General features: G+C 39.2%; 6 protein-coding genes across 6 annotated transcripts; 4 read left to right on the top strand and 2 right to left on the bottom strand.

The window, feature by feature from the left end:
- Window positions 1–134: 134 nt before the first annotated feature.
- Window positions 135–3,115, top strand: CBG12983 (the record flags this gene model as incomplete). The annotated part of the gene is made up of 7 exons (XM_002630496.1): window positions 135–227; window positions 278–478; window positions 528–1,963; window positions 2,020–2,572; window positions 2,623–2,805; window positions 2,852–3,015; window positions 3,061–3,115. 7 exons carry the CDS (start codon window positions 135–137, stop codon window positions 3,113–3,115), a joined length of 2,685 nt encoding a protein of 894 aa, XP_002630542.1.
- A 354-nt stretch (window positions 3,116–3,469) lies between these two features.
- Window positions 3,470–7,512, bottom strand: CBG12984 (the record flags this gene model as incomplete). The annotated part of the gene is made up of 9 exons (XM_002630497.1): window positions 3,470–3,689; window positions 3,738–3,803; window positions 3,848–5,117; window positions 5,159–5,259; window positions 5,309–5,450; window positions 5,499–5,622; window positions 5,669–5,781; window positions 5,823–5,873; window positions 7,464–7,512. 9 exons carry the CDS (start codon window positions 7,510–7,512, stop codon window positions 3,470–3,472), a joined length of 2,136 nt encoding a protein of 711 aa, XP_002630543.1.
- Window positions 7,513–8,187: 675 nt separating this feature from the next.
- CBG12985 lies at window positions 8,188–9,719 on the top strand (the record flags this gene model as incomplete). The annotated part of the gene is made up of 3 exons (XM_045242185.1): window positions 8,188–8,590; window positions 8,644–9,047; window positions 9,561–9,719. 3 exons carry the CDS (start codon window positions 8,188–8,190, stop codon window positions 9,717–9,719), a joined length of 966 nt encoding a protein of 321 aa, XP_045095017.1.
- A 369-nt stretch (window positions 9,720–10,088) lies between these two features.
- On the top strand, window positions 10,089–11,974 carry Cbr-wrt-1 (the record flags this gene model as incomplete). Its single annotated transcript, XM_002630499.1, has 5 exons — window positions 10,089–10,286; window positions 10,557–10,729; window positions 10,776–10,946; window positions 10,995–11,644; window positions 11,694–11,974. 5 exons carry the CDS (start codon window positions 10,089–10,091, stop codon window positions 11,972–11,974), a joined length of 1,473 nt encoding a protein of 490 aa, XP_002630545.1.
- A 957-nt stretch (window positions 11,975–12,931) lies between these two features.
- Cbr-wrt-10 lies at window positions 12,932–13,849 on the bottom strand (the record flags this gene model as incomplete). The annotated part of the gene is made up of 4 exons (XM_002630500.2): window positions 12,932–13,018; window positions 13,065–13,329; window positions 13,379–13,614; window positions 13,664–13,849. 4 exons carry the CDS (start codon window positions 13,847–13,849, stop codon window positions 12,932–12,934), a joined length of 774 nt encoding a protein of 257 aa, XP_002630546.2.
- Window positions 13,850–15,608: 1,759 nt separating this feature from the next.
- Window positions 15,609–17,221, top strand: CBG25541 (the record flags this gene model as incomplete). Its single annotated transcript, XM_045242184.1, has 7 exons — window positions 15,609–15,680; window positions 15,730–15,823; window positions 15,877–15,992; window positions 16,260–16,357; window positions 16,404–16,486; window positions 16,566–16,702; window positions 16,967–17,221. The coding sequence occupies 7 exons, from the start codon at window positions 15,609–15,611 to the stop codon at window positions 17,219–17,221; spliced, it is 855 nt and encodes a 284-aa protein (XP_045099354.1).
- Between the last annotated feature and the right edge of the window lie 400 nt (window positions 17,222–17,621).

The raw sequence follows: 17,621 nt of genomic DNA, 5'->3' as shown, positions 1-17,621 counted from the left end.
GACTCATCGCTCTCCTTTCTCTATATTTCTCTCACTATCATCGAAATTTGTCATTCTTTTTGTTATTTGAAAGTGACCTGTCTATTATCCGAATTCAGTTGTCAGTTCCAGACACAATCAGATTTTTTCAGGATATGATCCGCAGACGTGGAGGACCTAATGAGTCTCGGGCTGAACCAAATAACATCTCGAACGATGACGATGACCAGAGAACAAAACGAGGAAGAGTTCGTTTAAAATCTAAATTTCTTCCTAAAACATTTCATTTTGATTCCAGGAATCGATCGGTTTTCGTCACTGGATCATTTTCGTCTTAACCGTTGCAATCGTCTATGCTGGAGTCGTTGCATTGCATCGAAAGATGCCTGCTGTCCGAGATGCATCTTCGTTTGATGAGTTCAGTGAGCAAAGAGCCCGTGTCCTGCTCAAACAACTGACCGCTCTTGGCCCACGGCCCAGTGGATCAGCAAATTTGGAAGTGAGAAAATGTGTAACGACGCGTAAATTAGATTTCGATTGAATTTCAGGAAAAAGCCTTTGGCATGATTCAAGACCGTATTGAAAAAGTTCGTTCGGTGGTAAAAGATATTGGAGTGAATCGTTTCGAGTCGGATGTGCAACGCCCATCGGGATGTTTTGATTTGAAATTCCTTAGCTCTTTCACTCTCTGTTACCACAAGATCACTAATATCGTTGTTCGAGTGGGACCAAAGAAGGGACCATCTGGAAATTCGCTTCTTCTAAATTGTCATTTCGATACAATGCCAGATACTCCGGGAGCCACTGACGACGCAGTTGCCTGCACCATTCTTATGGATGTTCTCGAAGTTTTATCTCATTCCAAAACTGAACTTCAAAATGATGTGGTTTTCCTTTTCAACGGTGCGGAAGAGAACTTCCTTCAAGCAGCTCATGGATTCATCAATCAACATCCTTGGAGACACGACATCCGAGCATTCATCAACTTGGAAGGAACTGGATCTGGAGGACGCGAAATTCTCTTCCAAGCTGGACCAGGAAATTCGTGGCTTCTACAGACCTACCTCGAAAATGCACCACATCCATTCTGTTCTGTTCTGGCTCAAGAGATTTTCCAATCGGGAATCATTCCATCAGATACCGATTTCAGAATTTTCCGTGACTATGGCCGAATCTCGGGACTGGATATCGCTTACACCAAAAACGGATGGTTCTATCACACGGAGTTCGATGAAGAATGGCGCATTGAAGCAGGAGCAATCCAGAGAGCTGGAGAAAATGTGCTTGCAGTTGTTCGAGCAATTCTCGCTTCACCATATCTCGAGAAGCCAGCGACATTCGACGAAGAGAACCGATGGGTATTCTACGATGTCGTCGGCCTCTTCACAGTTTACTACTCTGTCAGCGTTGGAAAAATGATCAACTATTTCGCATGCTTCGCCACATATCTCCTCGTTTTCCTTCGAATCAGAAAAGGATTCTACTCGGTTGGAGATCTTTCAGCTGCATTCAAGCATCACATCGTTGCTCTCATCGCGATGATCGTTACAATGCTTGTGATCATTGCATTCGTGGTTCAATTTGATCTTGTAATGTGTTGGTACAAGATGCCAGAAATCGTCGGCGCACTTTACGTTCTTCCAATGCTCATTGCCGGAGCTATCGTCCATTCACATTATGCCGATAACAACCGTATCCGAAACGTCGAAATGGTTCAATATGACACAATCCTTCTCTCGTTCGCTTCTATTCTCTTGCTGATGACAGCCTACAACCTATCCTCTGCCTTTTATGTGCTCAACAACCTCATTCTCCCCGTCTTCAAGGATGTCATAATTTGGTCTTTGGGACTTTTCGGAGTTATCAGACGTGTGACTCCACGGGTTCTATTCTTCACACAACTCTTCTGCTTCCTTCCAACCTTCGTATTCGCTGCGTATGCTATCAGTCAGTGTGTCGACTTCTTTGTTCCAGTTATGGGAAGGTGAGACTAAATTCCAAATCCGGTTTTCCAACCATCAACTATCTATTATTTTGCAGACTTGGGAATGCTATCAACCCAGAATTCATCATGGGGCCAATCGGATTGGTGATCGCTTCTAGTTTCATTCTTTTCGTCAACAATCTCTTCTACATCTCCCGAAGAATGAATTACATTATCAGAGTGTTATTCGCCATTTTTGCTCTCTTCATTCTGGTTTTGCTCACTACCAAAGTTGGAAACCCATATGAGTATTCTGACGAGAATCCACGCCTACGTCGTATCATCGCACTTCATGCCAACCGTACCATTTACGACTTCGAAGGAAGTCCAACCCAAAAAGATAACGCCTTGTTTGTACACTCCCTCGACTATCGTGGAGCATCTGATCTTCCGTCCCACTCCTTCTTGCAAGGAAGTTCAGCTCCAAATTGCACCGGTGTCGTTGACGAATACTGTCGTATGCCTTATTATACTGCCATACATGAGTTGTTCCCACCTGAGCAATCTCTCTGGGTCCCTGTTCCATCTCCAGTAGTAATTCCATATCCGATCGAGTTGAAGCTGGTTTCTCGTCAGGTCCAGGGCAATAACCTGAATCTAACTTTTGAGGTTTGTCCTTTCGATCCGTTCTTCGCTGTTTCAAAACTTTCGATTCTCAGATTCGCGGTGGTTATGACAAAATGTCTCTACACGTTACCCCACTCAACGACTACGATCTCCTCTCTTGGTCTTTCACTGACATTGATATCGAGGAATTCGGACGTAGACAAACGTATTTTGTCTTTATGACCTATGGCCATGAAGCTCCCGAAGTTCGTCGATTCTGGATTCTTTTGGAGCATGTAAGAAATAGTGTTCATTCTACATGGAGTTGGCGAATATTTTCAGAGAAACGGAGCTGCGCCAGATCCGGAAAAACAGGAAAATCTTGAGTTGTCTGTAGCTACTCATTATGCCCACGGAATTCATCAGGATACGGAAACCCTGCGACAATTGAGAGCTATGATATCATCACGAAGACAGATTCCAGAGCAAGCTGTTGGCTGGTGGAGGTGAGTTCATTTTCACCTGCTTTAAAAAATTATCTTGATTTTCAGATGGGGAATTACAATGGTTGGCGGACGATCTGAAATTGTTGTTAAGCTTTTCTAGACCAGCTTCGCTTTTATGCAACTATTCTCGGCATTTTATCTGACTTTCACAAATATTATCTTTCCTTATATCCAACTTGTGCTGTGATTCTCAACTTTCCAAATTTCCTTCTAATGTTCCCCGTTTACAATTCCAAAAACATTCCACCATCTCTGATTTCTTTTCCTAATTTATATTATGAGTATGGGTGATTACTTTCTTGTCTTGGTCCATTTCAAACTTCCCAAAAGATGAACATGTTTTACAAAGAGTTTATTCATTTAACTTAATAAAACTTTTTATCAGAACATCGGGGTGTAAAAGGTGTGAGTTTTGAACAAGTATTGCAGAAAATAATTGGCCAAAAAAGAGAGATCAAAATCTTGTTGGGTCGAACTTCAAAGAGAAACCGCCTGGTTTAACTTGCTCAGGGCGAACCTCGAATTGTTTCAAGAGCTTCGCAGTTTCGGGATCCACATGTGCCATACGATTCTCTGGTTGTTTGGGTTTTGCGGCCGGAGGCGGAGCCTTGTTCTGCTCGCTTTTGGCAGGGAACGTGGGAAACTCTTCTGGCGGTACTGGATGCGGTTCTTCTCTGGAAAAGTGAAAATTGTGTTAACTGTGTTCTACAAGAATAACCTACTCAAACCATTCATGATCAAGTGCTTGAGAAGCTGAGACTCGGTTTTTCGGATCCAAAGTCAGCAACCTGAAAAACCTAGTATCGTATTTTTTATCTTTTTTTGAACTAACCCATTGAGTAGCTTAAATCCAGTGTCGTTCAGAAGCCTGCCAGCAAGAAATTTCTTTCTCAATTGATTATAAGGATATTTCTCGAAAGTTAGAGTTTTCCAGCGTTCAAGTTCTGAAACACCAGGCCATATAGATTCGGTTGGAGTTCCCAGCTCCATGAAAATCTTCTTGATCTGTTCTGTTTCTCCTTGTCCTGGAAACAATGGTTTCAGCAATATGAGTTCAGCCATGATGCATCCGATAGACCACATATCAACTGGAGTTGAATAAAGTCTGGTACCGAGAAGCAACTCAGGAGAACGGTACCACAGAGTCACAACTATCGATGTGAACTTTCTCAACGGATCGCCATATTCACGAGCAAGTCCGAAATCGGCGATTTTCAAAACTCCAGTATGAGACATCAAGAGATTGGAAGTTTTGAGATCACGATGCAGGATCCATAACTTGTGCATATGCTCGATTCCAGAAAGAAGTTGTCTCATCAGAGTTTTTTGCTCTCCAATGGAAAACCGTTTGTTGCGGCGCGACATTGTATCAAGAAGACTTTTCATGTCGTGCTCCACGAACTCCATCGCCATGTAAATCTTGTCCATGTTACTTCCCAGTAGAATTTCTTTCACATTCACAATGTTCGGATGATTTCCAGCTTTGAGAAGCATATTGATTTCACGAAGAGCTGTAATCGGAAATCCTTCCCTCTCCTTTTCCATTTTCAGTCGCTTTAATGCGACAATTTCATCCGTTCTTTTGTCTTTTCCACGATATACAACTCCAAAAGTTCCTTCATCAACTCGATTGACACACTCATACTCATCTATGTTTCGACATCCCATAAGGCCTGGATAGAAAACTGGCAACTGAGCGATCAGCGCTTTTTGTCGAACAACTTGACGCTTTTTCATAGCCTCTTTGTGCAAACGTAGTTCAGTCTCCGTCATCTCTTCCCATTCTCTGTCTTCTGGAGTTTTGGAATATTTATCATCATCACTTTCGTCTTCATCATAATCTGAGTGTAATGGATCGTCGTGTACTTCGACCACATCATCATCGTCCGAATCTTTGATTGTGTGAACTTTCTTTTCCTCTTCATGATCGCTTTCCGGGTCGCTTTCGAACTTTGAATACTTTTTCGGACCAGCTGGCGAATCTATCGTGAATTCTGTGATTTCTTTTTCTTCTTTTTCGTCCAAGATTTCAACTGGTGACATTTCAACATCTTCCACAACTAACACTTCTTGCTGCTTGGATTTGTAATTTGGGTCAAGAACTGAAACAAACTATCTATCACTATGTTATGTTTTGTCGAACCTCTATCAAAAAGCTTTGCGTCTTCTGGAGCATCATATTGTCGTGCCTTCTTCAGTGGCGATTTTTGAGTACGGTCATCTTCTGGGGAAGTGGTTCGTGATCTGTAACATACACTCCTCAGTAATTTTTACGATACGCTGAAAAACTCACTGTCTATGACGGTCCTTATTTCGCTCGTCTCTTTTTCTGTGTTTTTCTTTTTCCCTGTCTGACGTTCGGTCATGTTTGTGGTGGTGGGAATGATGTCTGTGTTCGTGTCCTTTTCCATCTCTATCCGATCGTTCGTTTTTCCCTTAACAATTAGACATTGCAATCACGTAACGTCTTTCTAGTTTCATACCTCTTGGATCCCGATTACTTGGCCTGGCATCAATTTCACGACCTGCTCTTCTGTCATCTCGATGGTCCCTCCCCTTCCTTCTTTCCCGCTCCTTCTCCCGATATCGGTCCTCTTTCGCTTTTTGCTGAAAGTTTTCAATAAGAATTCGAATATAAAAATGTATCGCATACTGCGTCTTTTGGCTGAATCGAAAATCGCTGCTCGGTTGTGTCGTCGTCACTGTCGCTAACCTTTCGCTTGCTCAATCGACTCAGGATACTCTCACGCATCTTAGTCTCTTGTTCTAGAAAACGAAGATATCAAACAAATTAAAATTTAACTCACCTCTATTCGATCGGCTAGATTTTGCATCTTCGGAACTGGAAGCTCGATTACCTGAAACCCGCACATTTAGCTTAGAAGTGACACGAACTACCTTACTCCTTTTGTGGCTTTCGTCAGATATTTCTCCTTCATCGTGAGAACTGACTTTTTCGCTCATAATTATTTGCTTTTAAATAACAACTTTTTGAGAAAAAGCTATTTATTAGCTCCAGTTATTCAAAAAAGACGGCGAATTCGAAAAAAAAATTCGGAGTGTACGGTGCGCAAGTACGCAAACACCAAAACGCCAAAATGCACATATAGGCCTTTCGTAAAGGCCTTCCACAAGGCCCTTTCTAATTTTAAGACACCGTAATAGTCTAATTAGGTCTAATTCAATGTCGTGGCTTGCAAGATTTTTTTCTGAGAAGGAACAAAAATGTTTCTAGAAAAGAACAAGAATTTATGCATCGTATTTCTGAGCACAAATTTAGATATAAACTGACAGTGATACAATTGAGCACAATGTGATTAATTTCCAAGAGATTTGTTGCACAAAGTTTCATTAATATCTTACGGATTAAAAAACGCGTCAAATTTTGAAAAACGGCTCAACGGCATAAAGTTTGATTTGGTTTATGAAGACATCAAATTTAGAAAACACATCATATGAGAATATGAAGACTTCTATCACACTCGTAAATTCTTTGGAACCGATGATTTAGAAGATTCATAAATACAAATTCCAACGCGTCGTCTTGAAGCTTCTAAGATGTTCTCAGACTTATGCAAACTTGGTTCTGCTCATACACTAAAATATTTTTCTACATATAAAACTAAACACTACTGGGAACATCCAAACAGACCATTCCAGTCGATAACGAAAAGTTTTTTTTTCAAATTCACGAATTGAAGATTTATAATTTATTTACTGTTTCTGGTAAAATGTTGACATCATCTGAAAGTTGACTGTTTCCTCTGGAACGGCATTCACTAATATCGGGAAGCATACAGTTGATGATTTAGATCCAAACAACAAATAAAGTTTATGGAACTTGGAACTTGGAACTTGGAACCAAATGGAACTTCAGACACCTAAGACCTAAGACTACGGTAGTGAGATCTGAATTCGAGAGTACATAGCCCAGGCGATTTGTAGAAGATTCGTTACTACCCAGGGCAGACATGAAGACAAAGAGCAAAGTGCAAGATTGTTTTCCCCAAAAAATAATTGAACTTTACAAAGTCTGTTTCTGTTCTACAATTCTCATTCACATGAATTCCCAAACATTCATCTTTGTATTTCGAAAATCATGACGCAAATTCAAGGTGACAATTGACGAAGAAGATAGAAATAGTTACAAACCACGTGCACATGTCTTTTTTAGGTTATCACAGAGACTTGTTTGATTTCCGGAGAAGGTGAAAGTGTGCACCCGTGAAAAAATCGTGTGTCAGATGGACACATGATTGGACTAATAACAAGGAAGGGACTGATAAAATGGAAAACAGAACACAGACAACTGATTTTTGATTTTGAACACACCCTGATGTATATAGGGGCCTTTGAAAAGAGTCATTGTGTATTGGTCTTGGATTTCAAGCTCTTCTTTCTAGGACACCTGCCCAACCAGCAAAAAATGACCATCATTTGATCTTCACGTGCACTGGTCATCGGTCCTAGCTCTCCGATTGTTGAGGCTCCGCCCATTTTAGCTATACTAAAAGTCCGATTCTTGCCTGGACAACCTATGGAGAAGCCCAACTCACGTCTCTTATTACTTTGTTTTCTCATTGTTTTTCCATCATGCCAGTTCATGTTTTTCGTCTCATTCTTTCATTTCCCTGGTTGTTCCGCATTTTCCTGATTGGTACTTCTTCTAAATTAGAATTTCCAACCCATATGATATGTATACCACCCACCCATTTTATCTTTAATCTATTCTTAACCGCCATGTGATTGGGCGAAAGAGAGTAGCAGACAAAGAAATGGCGCCGAAAACCAACACCCCGATGATTTTCGAAAGTCACTTTTCTCTGCGTCTCTTCTTCTCCTCCACTATAAAACTTCTCTTCTTTTTCTTCTTCCTCAGATCTTTTTTCTGGGTCTCTTCTTCTTTAACGATGTCTTACTAGATCAGCCCGTGGTATCCACGTGAACACTTCACATTTTTCTTTGCATTGGGGGCGCCATCCTTTGCAAGTCTGTCAGAAAAAATAGATAACGGTTCGGACATTACCCTGCAAGTCATCCATTCGTCATGTCATTCCTGCGTACAGACTGTTTCTTAGTAGTTCAAATATTTCGAATTCTTCTTTTCACTCTTTTATTTTGACCTCCTTTTTTTGTGATCCTATAATCTACTAGGTCCATTTCAGAACAATAATGATTCCTAATACACGATTACCCAATAATGTGGAAATGCCACTGATTGGTCTTGGAACCACCCATTCTGGTGGATATTATCATGATGCAGTGCTTCATTCAATCAACAAATGTGGATACCGTCTCATAGATACAGCCAAACGATATGGAGTAGAGAAACAATTAGGAATTGCTGTGACCAATTGCTCGATCCCAAGAGAAGATCTATTCTTGTGCACTAAACTTTGGCCAGTTGATTGTGGAGATGGAGTTTTTGACGCTTTCAGAACTTCATGTGAAAAATTGAAAACTGATTATCTGGATATGTATATGATACATATGCCTCAACTTCCTGATTGGATTGTGGATCAGAAGGAAACAAAAGAGAAGACATGGAGGCAAATGGAACTTCTCTATGAAGATGGTATAAAAAATCACAATCTGATGTTTACTATTTTTTTTTAAATTTATTTTCAGAACATGTTCGCTCAATCGGTGTCAGCAACTACTCAATCGACGATCTGGAAGAGTTGTCAGAGTTTGCAAGTGTTCTTCCACACGCGAATCAAATTGAATTTCATCCATGGTTCCATCAATCTGACCTAAAAAGTTACTGCGATGAAATGGGGGTTTCTGTAATGGGATACTGTCCACTGGCCAAAGGAAAGTATCTAGAAGACGAAGTTTTATATCGCATTGCTGATAAATTTCAAAAGTCTCCAGCACAAGTTTGTCTACGTTGGAGTGTTCAACAAAATGTTGCTACTGTGCCAAAAAGCACAGATTTGAAGCGATTAAAAGAAAACACAGATGTCTTTGATTTTGAGCTTTCTGAACAGGATATGAACATTCTTTCGTCGTTTTCTTCTAAAAATCGAAAGGTAATTTAATGGAAGTGGTTTCTTTATTGAAAGGGGGACTTCGACCAAAAATTTCTTTTAAATAAAATGTTCCGAAAGTTATTTATTTTCATGATAGTACTTCGAAAACATTCAAAAAATTGGAAATCCCTGAAAAATACCGAAGGAAAGACAAGCGCGCTCAGTTCTCGTCCATGAGAATCGCAGAAATCCTAGTCCAAGGCCACTGTGTGCGCTTGTTTTTCATGCAATTTTTCAGAATTTCTATCTTTTTCTGGCCAGTTTTCTTTTCGTATTTAAAAAAAAAAAGCTAAAAATTGGATAAAACAACTTCGACTAGAACTGAGTGCTCTTGCATTTCCGACGGCGTTTTTGGGAAGTTCGAAATTCTTCTTAATTTTTTCCGTAGTAATATTATGAAAATAAATAACTTTGGGAACATTTTAATGCAAAAAAAGAAAAAAAAAGTTTTTGGTTAGAGTTCCCTTTTAATAACAGCGATTTCTATATTTTAAATGTTATCCTTCTTTTCAGATTGTGGATCTTTCCAATATCTGCCAAAAAATGTCCCTTCCAGACGGTTACAAACTGAATGGTCGTGTTTTTGGGGTTCCAGAGGATAGCGAAGAAATGCAAAAAACATGCTCAAAATGTGCTCCAAATCAAAATTTATCACTTCCTGTCTGTATATAATTTGACCTATTATTTCCCATCACTCTGCTCTTTCACTTTTTGTTGTACCACAGGTATCATTATCTCTTTTGATTCTTTCTTTCAATAAAATTTGCCATGAACAATTCTCGGATAATCAGTGATTGAAAGATAGAAAAACGCGATTGAATTCCACTCCATTGTCTTCTTTTCCCGAAAAAGCGAATTCTATCATCATTTCCCCGTCGTTCTCCAGTCTCTTTTGTCCATTGTTTCAAGAAGGCAAAAGCCTTCTGTCTCGATCCAGGTCAGCAACTCGTTTTCCTATCACTTTCACCTGGCTTCATCATCTCTATTCTCGAAGCTTAACGACGCCCATTCACTCAGTCTCGAAGCTAATCACAATCACTGATGGTGATGAACCCATTAACCGCAACTCTACTGGCCGCCCTTATTGGCACTGCTGCTTCTGCATCGTGCGGTTCATCTGGAATTCCATTCAGATTTGAAGTTCTCCCATCGGGACAACCGGTACTTGGATGTGGATCTCCAACTTGTTTCGGCTCTGAAAATGGTGGAAAAGATTTGAGACATGATTCTAATTTTATGGTGAGCTTTAAAGAAGTACTGTAATAATTTGGATTTTTTGAATAAAACATAGGAACTTTGCAGTAAGTTTTTTGATGTTAATCCTAAAATTTTTTTATCCAAAAATCCATAATTAGTTGCACTCTTTAAAAAAGACAAACCCAAAAACTGATCATCGAAATTCCACCGTATGAATTTATCTTTTCCCACAAACCTGCTTTGCTAACGTTTCCGTTATAAAGTGCGATGTCTATTTGAACTGATAAGAAGATAAAACATGTTTCTTTACAGGCCGGTCCAGATGGAGATGATGGTTTCTTCCGTGAGGGAGATCTTGCACGTGTTCGTGTTCGCCATTCAGATGCTCCTGCTCAGATGGCTAACTGCCCAAGAGAATTCTCTTCCTCTACTTGCTCAAACCCAATGACATGGGTTGGAGGATTCAAGGCTAGCGAGAATGGAGAGTGAGTATTCTCCAAATCAAATGAGCTTGTATTCTATAATATTCAGTCTTTCACTTCAATGCTGTCATTACGAAGGACTTCGTTTTGCTCAAGAAGTCGGACGTCCAGTTGTTCATCCAGGAGAGGTTTATTCCGGAGGAGAAGTTCTTCGTGATGGACGTCAAACTGGATTCGATGCTATTTCAAATGTTAAGAAGATCACTTCTGGGGACGGAACGTAAGTTAAATCTTCACCCAGTTCACATATAAAATCAATCCGTTTTAGTGTTGCCTATGAACTTACCGTAACCCGTATGAACTGCCTCCCAAATCCAGCTGAAGACACCAATGAAGTCTCATTCGATATTCAGAGAGACATTGGAAGAATTCTTGAGAAAGTCGGAGAAACTGCTGCCAGCGGAGTTCAAACCAACCAAATTGAAGCTGACCAACGTCTTTCTCCATCCACTGATGTCCAATCTGATTCCTATAAATCTGATTCCTATGTAGCACCACCTGAGTCTGACCAACAAGAGACCGTTGAGCAATTCGTTCAAGTGGGAGAGCAAGTTGTTCCAGTTACTTCTGCCGGGTACTATTACCCTGTTGCTTCTGGAGTGCCAGCTTGTTTCACCGGAGATGCTAAGGTTATGACACCCTCCGGAGAGAAGACCATGAGTGAATTGCGTGTGGGAGATATTGTTCAGACTTATGAACACGGAAAGATGGCATACACCAGAGTTGCTTCATGGCTCCACAGACTTCCAGAAACTAAAGCAGCTTTCATCAAACTGACTACAGATAATGGACCAGAGGTCTCCATGACTCCACAACATTTCATTTACAAGGCTGATTGCGTGACCGAGGTTTATGATCTTGTCTATGCTGAAGATGTCAATGTGGGAGATTGTGTGATGGTCAAAAAGAATAATGATAGTGAGTTCTCCGTTATGATAATCAAGAGTTTTCCATATACGATTTCCAGAATTGGTCTTGACAACCGTCGTTAACAAATCTACATTCTACGAAACTGGAGTTTACGCTCCAATGACGGAAACTGGAGATTTGATCGTCAATGACATCTACGCATCTTGCCACAATGTTATCAAGACCAACACTTTGTCTCATACATTCCTCAACTTAGCCACTATGATGCAACAAAAGATCCGGTCACTTATGGGATTGTTTGAAGAGACCGGACACCTTCCAGTCACTTCCGAATTTTTCCTCAGTATCATCGATGTGCTTCTGCCACATAAGTACTAGTCATCTCTTCACAAAGAGCCTAGTTTTAATAATTGTAATAAGTATCCCTAATAAATCCCTAACTTGACACCTCGATCTTTGTTTCATTTCTGTTTCAATAAAATAAATGAAATCATTGTTTTTTTCTTATAGACATTGAAGATGGAAGAAAAATTTCAATTTTTTTTAGAGGAAGGGTATGCATTTTGACCTATCGCGTGGCTCAATCGGTACAGTAACCCACCCGCTTCTGCTTAGCCGCCGTTCAGCCGCCAATCGTTCATCTGGAACAACAGAGAGGTTCTCGACAAAAATTAAATCGTTAAAAGTTGATTTCTTGATTATTCTGACAAAAATCTTTAAAATACCTGTTTTTCCCATTTTGGAGTGGCTCGCAGACGGATCATTGTGTGCCCTCTGTTTTTAGTCGCTACTCTCCAATTATTGGGAATATTGGGAGGGTAGCGACTAAAATCGCCGAAGGGCTAAAAAATAAATACTTTTCTATCAGAAAAATCAAAAAATCAACTTTTAACAATATAATTTTTCTTGGAAACCTCTCTGTTATTCCGAACGGACGATTGGCGGCTGAACGGCGGCTGAGGCTACTGACGGGTGAAAGTAGGAAGAGATTGAAAAATGATTTTTTGTCTATTTTGATATTCTTCGTTCTTTCTATGCGTCTTTTTCAATTATATTAATCGTACTTATGAGGTCTGGGTTTCTATTCCGTTGGAAACGAAATTTCAACACAGTTATTTCATTTCTTTTCCATCATCATGAGCCCATCTTCCCAATCCTATGATAATTGAAAAATATTCATTATTATCATTATCATTGAAATTATTAAATGTACAAACTCGTTTTGATAGGGACTCATTGGATTGAGTGAATGGAGGGGAATGAAAAAGGGAAAGATCATCGAAATTGATAGGAAAGAAGAAAAGAAAGAAGTCTAGATAAATGGATAACACGAGTTTAGGACCGACGAACTCCGGTGGATTGTCTTGGGAAGTGTGGTGGGCGATAACGAAGTGGGTTGAAGGCTTTTGGCTCTGGAGTTGTCTGAAATAAGAAAAGTTTATTTATGTCAAAAATACAATCAACTAACCGTAACCTCCTCTTCCTCGTCCTCCTCCTCAACTTCTTCCTCTCCGTCGTTGCTCTCAACAACTTCAGCTACATTCTCATTTGTTTGTTCTTCTCCTTCCAATTGCTCATTCTCATCCTCTTCCTCCTCAACAACTGGTGTAGTTGGTTCTGGAGTGGTCGTCTTGACAACCTTTGGAACAGCTGTGGTAGTGATTGGCTCAAAGTCAACTGGCTTCTCTCCCTTAGCACAAATCATACGGTAAACCCAAACACGGACTCCTCCTCTACAAAATTTCAAAACTAAATACAATTTATCTCATTCGTATAACTCACTGTTCAGTTCTGGCGTTAGCAACAAAATCGTATTCGGCTCCTCCCTTGTCTCCGTAAAGATCCTTCTCGGCAACTTCTCCACCCTCGTAGAAGCTTCCAGCAGACACAACATCAGTTCCAACATAGATCTTATTCTTGGCTTGCATGGTACAGCAACGGAGCAGGATACTCTCACCGTTTGGAGCCCATCTCATTCCGGAGAAGACATCGGTCTCGGCACGGCAAGATGTTTGATCCTAAAGAAGAAATGAAAAATAATGAAAGATAGGAGAATACGATTCTTACATCAATACAACGTCTTCCAACTTCACCACATGGAACTGGTCCGCATTCTGCTTCGAGTGCCCCATCCTCATAAACGGTCAGTTTTCGAACTACTTGATTTTTAGAGCACTGAGAGCCCATACGGACATTGGCATCTTTAGCTAGAACAGTAATGAATAGACAAGAAACAATAGAAATTAAAAGCATTATTTGTTAGCTATTTCAAAAGTGTGATTCTGGAGAATGAGGTGGACAATTGAATCAAGGAGGAGAATAGAGACAGAGGCAGATAAGAATGCGGGAGGACGTACCGATGAGTAGCAGATTACTGGGTTTATGGGTCACGGAGATGTGCGTCTCCAACGGAAAGATCGACATGGGTCAAGGACTTGAAGTGGAGATAGAAGGCAATTAGAAGAGACGATCGACTGATACGGATGTCGGACACGGTGCGGACGGACCGACTGTTGCGGAAAAAGTCCACGGAAAAAAAGGACGAAAAGTAGAGGGAAATGTGGTGTGAAAGAGAAAACGGAATGAAGAATAAGAAAAAGAAGTTGGTTGTAGGTACTGATTTCAAGGATTTAGGATTTAGAGATCGAGTATTTTTTGAATAACTGTTGAATAGAAAATGTATTCGAAATTAGAAAATAACGGTTCGAAAAACTGCATATCAGTTTATTTGATCCAAAATTGTTTGCCCAAAACAACTGATTTACAGAGTATGAAACTACCATAAACACTCTATTAGAAGGCCACCCTATTCGAGCTCCATTATCTCAATTTCTATGAGAGATATCAGAAATATTTCAACTAATAAAGTGTTTATCATAATATCACCAACATTGTTTTAGTTGGCACATTTTTGATATCTCCTATAGAAATTGAGATATTTGAGCGCAACGAGCGATGTAGAATAGATTTCTCTACTGCACTCTAATCTAAATGCTACACTCCCGACAGACAAGTTTGAACTAAACTTTTGAATAAACAAAAATCAAGATTTTAAATCAAATTTTGCTATTTTCAATAACTGGAGGATCAGGACATGAGGTCTCAGGAAATATCCCATTTCCCCAGTTTTCCCGACAAAGGTTCTGGAGTTTTTCCGAATTTTTCTCATTCCACAATTTTTTTCGGGAAATTTCAGGAAAACCGGGAAATTTCCCAGTCATTATTTTTCTAGATTTCTCAAATGTTCAACCAATTTTTGCTTTTCTAACAGTTTTTCAAGCAAATTAGTTGGACACTTTTGTGAAAAGTAAAGAAATTGCTCAACATAAATTGAGAAAAACAGGAGGAAAATTCATTGAAAAACCAAATTTCTGGTTTTTTCCAATTTTTTCAAGTTTAAAGTTAAATATGAAGAAGAAAATGAACATAGGTAAAGTGGGATTGCCGATGAGCGTACGAATGTCGGCTAAATACTTTAAAATTGGTTGTAACTTGTATCTTTCAGCAAATGGGGAACAATTTGGGACAAAAAGTATGGAATGTATTTTTCGTCAGAAATTTTCATTATAGTCCGATTATTCATGTTTGCCTTTCAAATACGCAAATTATAGCCGGTCCTCAGATCTTCACCCGCCATTCGTCCGCTTTTGGGCAACCCGGCTGACTGACCTGTGAATAGAATAAGAAATTATAACAAAAGTTTAATTATTTTTTGTTTATGTAAACAAATCCATTCTAATGATGTCATTTTCCAATTTGACGAATTCCTCTGAATACTTAAAATTAAATTAAATATGTAACTTCTTCACTTGAATCCTTTTCTGGATAGCCATACCTTTAGAAAATTGAATGTCAAACGAATGTAAAATTCAATTCAATAGTTCATTTTTGTTCTGTTCGTTTTTAATTTTCTATGTTTGCACATCGGCTCCACGCACTATAAAAGTCGTTATCATGATGCCTGTGATACCAGTCGCTTTCCTCCTCCACCCGTCGTATTGCTATTTTCCTGATGACTCAAACTATACCCCGACATGTAAGTCCTTATGCTCATGCTCCCAAGATTTTTGGATTAAAATTTAAGGTAACCATCGAATTGTAATAATTTGAATCATCAAAAATATTTTTTGTAGATTGCCTCGAGAGTTTTGTTAGTATTCGAATCGATTCTTGGCAAATTAATGTTGGTCTTATCGATTTGTTCGATAATCTACTCCCCATCATGGTGTAAGTTATTGCAAAAAGAGGTTTTTCTATTCCAAATTGTTGAATTATTTCAGATCCCGTATTCGTCAATTTCGCCTTTTTGTTTTTTGTCGTATTCTCCATTATCACATATAACATGTGTCTCTCAAAGCAATCACCTATTTATTCTTATCCAATGCTTTCCTATCAAGTAAAAACCTACCTACCGTAACACCTGTAATAGAAGGGCACCCACACTGTCAACTTCGAGCTCAAATATCTCGGCTCCTATAAGAGATATCAAAAATGTGTTAACTGATAAAATATTTTTCATGTTATGATAAACAATTTATCAGTTAACAAATTTTTTATATCTTTGACAGGAACCGAAAAAAATTGGCTCAAAGTTTGAAGTGAAGGTCACTTTTACTACAGGTTTTACGGTACCTAGTTCTAAATCACAATATACACTTTTCAGCTAGTAACAATTTTCTGGTTGCTGATTTGGCTGTATGCAGCTTTGAGCGCAGTGGCTAGTGGTGTTATGTGGTCCCTGGAATCTTTGGGAGGACCTTCGTAAGATTGACTTAGGTTGACAACGCCCATGCTTTATACATTTCAGAACAAGTCGGACTCGTACTTCCCATGACATCAAATCTCCAAATTACGCGAACCCTAATGAGACTCATCCGGAAACAGCAAGAGGTGCGTAATAACTAGAAATGTTATTAGACAGAATAGGCACACGACGAAGGCTCTAATTATTGAACTCTTCCGTTTGCAGCAATAAAATATGGCTCCATTATTGCTGCAGTTTGTGTTCTTCTAATTTGTCTGAAAATGCTGGCATTCATCGTGGCTCGGAGGACATATTTTCAAACATTGAAAATGCAATATGAATATATTGAGCAGTCTGTGAAGGTGGTTTCCACAACAGAACGTTTTTAAGAAGGGGAGACCAGAGGTGTTCTGGGAAAAAGTACAAAACTAAACATTTCAACTAGCATATTTCATGAGACCTGTACACATTCATTGATTTTCTGTAAATAAATATGTTCTAATTTTCTGATTTTCAACAAAACACACTGCATGAAGTAAACTATTGGACATCCTGGTCTCCTCTTCGTTTTCAGAGAATTTAGTAAATCTGAAACTCGAGGAAATATTCTAACAATATTCTTTCAGGACAATACATTTGATGGTACGGAAAGCGAAATTTCAAACATAGGTGGAACTTCTCCATCCTATCCAGTTGCATATAAGAATCGGCCACCGAAACCAAAAAGAATGGAGATTCTGGAAGAAGTTCAAGTCGAGGAGTATACTCCGGAACCTTCTCCAGCGCCAAGAAGAATATTCAAGTCTGCAGTTCATCAGTCAGATGCAAGCCTGTCGGCTAAGGGAAATTCGTTGTCAAGATATGAGGAATCTGCTTTTTGATAGTCACTTTTCGTTCTTGCAAACTTTTTTTGTTTTTCTTTATTTTTAAAAGATTACTGTAATTTTAATATATTTTTATGTCTCTCGTGTTCGTAAATGAAAGAATGCTCACACATTTTTGCAGGTCAAAATATTAGTGAAATATATTAAAATTGATTTCAAAACATAGCTTTATGCAAATATTTGGCTCAAAAAACTTCTGAACTCGATTTTATTTGCGGAATGTGCTGATCGCTGTGGGAGATTTTACTTTTTGCTAGTTGCGCCTTTAAAGTGAGCTACGGTTATTGATCGGTGCGGCGTTCATATTTCGCGTTTTTGAACGTTTTTGAATAATTTTCCTGAATTAAAGAGAAAGAGAAAAGCAGCAATCATTTTTTTTCGGTTTTTTTTCATTCTT

Source organism: Caenorhabditis briggsae (assembly GCF_000004555.2).
Source record: "Caenorhabditis briggsae complete genome, chrII, whole genome shotgun sequence".
In the NCBI taxonomy this organism is placed as follows: Eukaryota; Metazoa; Nematoda; class Chromadorea; order Rhabditida; family Rhabditidae; genus Caenorhabditis; species Caenorhabditis briggsae.
This window is presented reverse-complemented; position numbering and strand designations above follow the sequence as displayed.